Source organism: Dermacentor andersoni, chromosome 10, assembly GCF_023375885.2.
Source record: "Dermacentor andersoni chromosome 10, qqDerAnde1_hic_scaffold, whole genome shotgun sequence".
In the NCBI taxonomy this organism is placed as follows: Eukaryota; Metazoa; Arthropoda; class Arachnida; order Ixodida; family Ixodidae; genus Dermacentor; species Dermacentor andersoni.
In genome coordinates this window covers 68,428,592-68,432,696 of record NC_092823.1, presented here as the reverse complement: position 1 = coordinate 68,432,696, position 4,105 = coordinate 68,428,592, and the positions used below count along the sequence as shown (strand labels likewise).

At 42.3% G+C, this 4,105-nt stretch overlaps 1 protein-coding gene across 1 annotated transcript; it reads left to right on the top strand.

The window, feature by feature from the left end:
• The first annotated feature begins 647 nt into the window (after window positions 1-647).
• Window positions 648-2,624, top strand: LOC126543477 (uncharacterized). The gene is made up of 2 exons (XM_072284765.1): window positions 648-972; window positions 2,174-2,624. The coding sequence occupies exons 1-2, from the start codon at window positions 777-779 to the stop codon at window positions 2,314-2,316; spliced, it is 339 nt and encodes a 112-aa protein (XP_072140866.1). The 5' UTR covers window positions 648-776; the 3' UTR covers window positions 2,317-2,624.
• Window positions 2,625-4,105: the final 1,481 nt, after the last annotated feature.

Genomic DNA, 4,105 nt, shown 5'->3' with positions numbered 1-4,105 from the left:
CTGTTGGAACAACGCAATGTTCAAATAGCTCTTCAGTTTTGGCCAGTAAATTATGAAGAGTATTTATGGATAATTTTAGGGTATACTTCAAGTAAAGAAAATGATCTCAGCATCATCCCTTGACTTGATGTACTTTACCAGGGTCTTCTTAAAGCTAGTGCAATTTTCAGTGATAATGCGTGATTTTAAAAAGGAGGAGAACTGTGTTAAATTTTAACTCAGCAGAGACTAAGCCTACAACATTTTAATACTCTGTTCCGCAAGAATTGTTCAAAAAGTACACAAAGTGACGCAATCACATCACATGTTCCGCAAAAATTGTTGAAAAAGTACACAAAGTGACGCAATCACATAACAAACCATTGGTGCCTTATTTTGTCTGCACAATTAGCGAAAAGATGTATCCTTCAGTTTACAGCAGTAACGCGTAACCTTTTTTTTTTTACCAATGTAATTCGAACAGAGTTCGGAAAAAATAATCTGCACCACTAAATCAAGTTAAAGTCTTTCATTCTGTTTTTTAAGAAGCGTGCTTAACAGGGATGCTTATTTAATATAATGACTAGAACTTTTAGCCGATAGAATTCAATCAGAATCCTGAAACAACGATTCTGAACGAATCAAAATTCATTCAGCATATCCGGCCCCGCTGCTTGAAAAGCATGGTCCAGAAGCATATATGATACCAAGCTTGAACTCTGATTGCTAACTCAGGCGACCTCGGCTATTACGACAACGACGGTAGGCTATTCCTGGCTGGGCGGCTGAAGGACACCATGTTCCGCATGTCGAAGCACATGAATCCGGCCGAAATAGAGCAATGCCTCTACGTCCACTGGGCCATCGCCGAGGCAGCCGTGCTACCAGTTCCAAGGGACGACACCGACGATGACCCGGCTGCTATCATCGTCCTCAAAGAGGGCGTAGTCGGGGACCAGAGGCTGGCCGAGGATATAAAAGCATTCGTCGCTGGTGGGTACAAGCAAGGACAGCCTAATTATAATGTCGAACTTTCATCGTCATGCGAATAACTTGAAGATTTGTTCAAATTTCTTCCGGTTTTCCTCGAAATATCGTTTCTTTTTCTCCCGGTGTCTTTTAACGCGTCCTGTTTGACTATTTCAGACTGATACTCGACAGCCCTTACTTTGAAACCGTTACAGTTTTGTTTTCATCTCGAACATTTTGTTGGTCGCAATTCTTGCAATTTTCCACAGTTTACTGTAATCATCATTGGTTCGCTTGAAATTGTGCCCAGCTAATGCCGCAATCGCGTGAACACGTGGAAAAATTCGCCGACGAATACCGTACTCACTAATGCGAAATTTAAGCGCGTATGTACAGGGTCCTGAATATTTGGCTACTGGTGTTGAAAAAAGATTTTGCGCTCACCGCTGCACCGCTCTTGCTCAAATTTCGCACAACGATCGCATTTTGTCGTCGGCTTCGTTTAGTATAAGATTTTGCACGATTAGGCCCCTGCTATTTAAGAAAAAGAAATTAGAAACTGTTTTCGCCTATGGGAAAAAATGGCGTCTGAAAAGCCGGCCCTGGCACAGACTTGTGTCGCCGCCTGCCGGAAGCAGCAGGAAGGCGCTGCTGCCGCGTCAGCGGCCGATTTCAAGATGCCGTTTCGTCTGCTAAGCAGCTCCTTCCTGTTGCTGTATGCCCTGTATGCCCTGTATGACCCTGTATGCGTGTTTTCATTTGCCTAAATATCTGCTGGCGCGGACAATCTGTCTCGTGCGGCACATTACAAACGGAGCGAAGTGTGGCGCGACTGCCTCACTAATCGGCAGGTCGCAAGAGGAAGTGCGTGGAAGACGCGTGGGCGCGATTCACAGCAGCCAGAATGTACATCTGCCCTAAAATAAAGATGAAGTCTACTTTTTACAAATTCAAGCCTGACTCGTTCAGTTGTTCAGGCAAGTATTAAAATGTTAATACCCCCATGCATATACTTAACGAGAGAATACTACAATGTGACCATTACAGCACACACTCCAAAAGGACATATTCAGACACAATGGTTTTCATAGCGTAGTGCCAATGATGCGGGCTGTAGTGTGGTGTAAGTTTAGTAAACGATGTCAAACTAATGTACCAAAAGTTTGTTTTTTTTGGCACTTGATAGTTTGTGTAATTTAGCCGTGTACATTTTCTTTCTACGCAGAGCGACTGGCGCCGTACAAGCACCTGCATGGGGGAGTATTCTTCGCAGATTGCATTCCAAAGACAAGCTTCGGGAAATTCAAGAGGCGGTTACTGCCCGATATGCTCAAATCACTCAAAGGAATCGACAAATCATCCTCGTAGAGAAAGAGACGTATTTCGTGCAGTAACTGAGGCGATATTATGTATCACTAATTTGTGTCCGCATAGCCCAAACATTCCCTTCATATACGTAATGCGCCACAACTACTGCATTGCTTATAATGAAAACTATGCTGTATTTTTTGGCGGGAAAGCAAATATAGCTAGAGCATAGGTTCTGTCTCGAAATTACGTCTCTTATATGATTGTCGTAGAGGGATTGTGTGCTTGTTAAGAAATACGGCCATATTATAAAGTACATGTTAAAAACTTCCGTTCATTGCACACAGTGTCCTGCCGTTTATTTGTTTTCTTCTTTATGATAAAAATTTCTTTTTGAATGCCTGTGTAAACTCATAAACATCGATCAAGGGTACTAGAGGATGGTTCTGCAAAGAGTGATGCGATCATGCGATCATGTGACCATGCGATCAGTCTCATTGCTTCACGTAGCAATTTACACAAGAAAAGCCGCTGTGATTAAGTTTATCATATAGTAAAACGGGGTAGAATGCCATATGGGGCAAAACACGTCGTTTTGAGTTTACTCCCTATCACACATTTGCGCAGTCTTAGTGGGGTGATATTTTGTTAAGAAATGTCAATATGCGTTCACTTTCCTTGACTAAAAAAACTTCATAACCGGGCGATGTAAACCCGAAGTAAAATATGAATTGAGTGTGAGCAAATTGGTGGACCGACAAAAATCTACAAAAACCAGCTGATGTTTCTTTCCAGATGCGTACGCCTCTGTCCCAATACTGTTCTCTATCAACGAAAGCTTTATTTTATATTTTACTTTCACTGGACACATTTGAGCGAAATTTCAGCATGCTTTATGCGAATATTTACTGCATTAAAATTATTTCATTAGAAGTTTACGGCGGGGGGCGAAACTTGCCGAACAGCTTTAATAGAATATTTATGGAGAGCATTGCTATGCAAATTCCGTGCTCAAGTCTAGGATGAGATGGACGTACAGCGGAAAGCCATTTATTGCTTCATTGACCGGAAATAGGAAATAACAAGCAAAAAGCAATTCAAGGCGTCCACCAGCGGAGCGACTTCATTATGACTGTTCCGAAACTGTTTAGCGTGCCATATGATTCTCCGTACAGGCATCCACGCAAATGCACAGTAAAGAAGAGTGTACTAAAAGAAATAACACCTTCCATGACGTGTCTCCAGTGCCAAGAATAAGAACAGCTAAAGGAAGAAATGAAGAGCTGAGCTCAGTTCTCAGCTAATCTACCCGCTAGGTGAAGTTGTTCGCAGAGGCTTCCAAAAGGATAGTAGAGGAAGACTGAAGGAAACGCAGGCGAAAGTATCCATTCGACGAGCAACCTGATCCGGAAAGTGTTTTGCCAGTTACACAACTGCCATAAACTGAAAGTGGCAGTACATGGCTTGCAAGAAATTTTGTAGCAAAAAGTCACCAGGCTCTGGGTTGATTCAATGCAGAGGTTGCATCAGTGTGTCGATGAAGGCTGTTTCTAGGATCATGGGATCTGCTGGAAGTGCCTCGTTCGCAAAGAATAATTTCTGTTATTTCTACGGTTGTCTGAACATGTCTCATTTTGCTCCGGAGTCGCGAAAATATTAGACATTTAATACTTTGTCAAAATATTTTTTTTAAACTTGAACTAATTCTGATGCCAGAATTTTCCAAGAACGAGATGCAGGGGCGCTATAACGGAAAACTATTCCAAACTTTTCTATTCCAATTTTGCAATCAGCCCACCGCGATTGGTCACTAACTTGTTCGGACCACCCCCACTTCACCTGTCTGTCA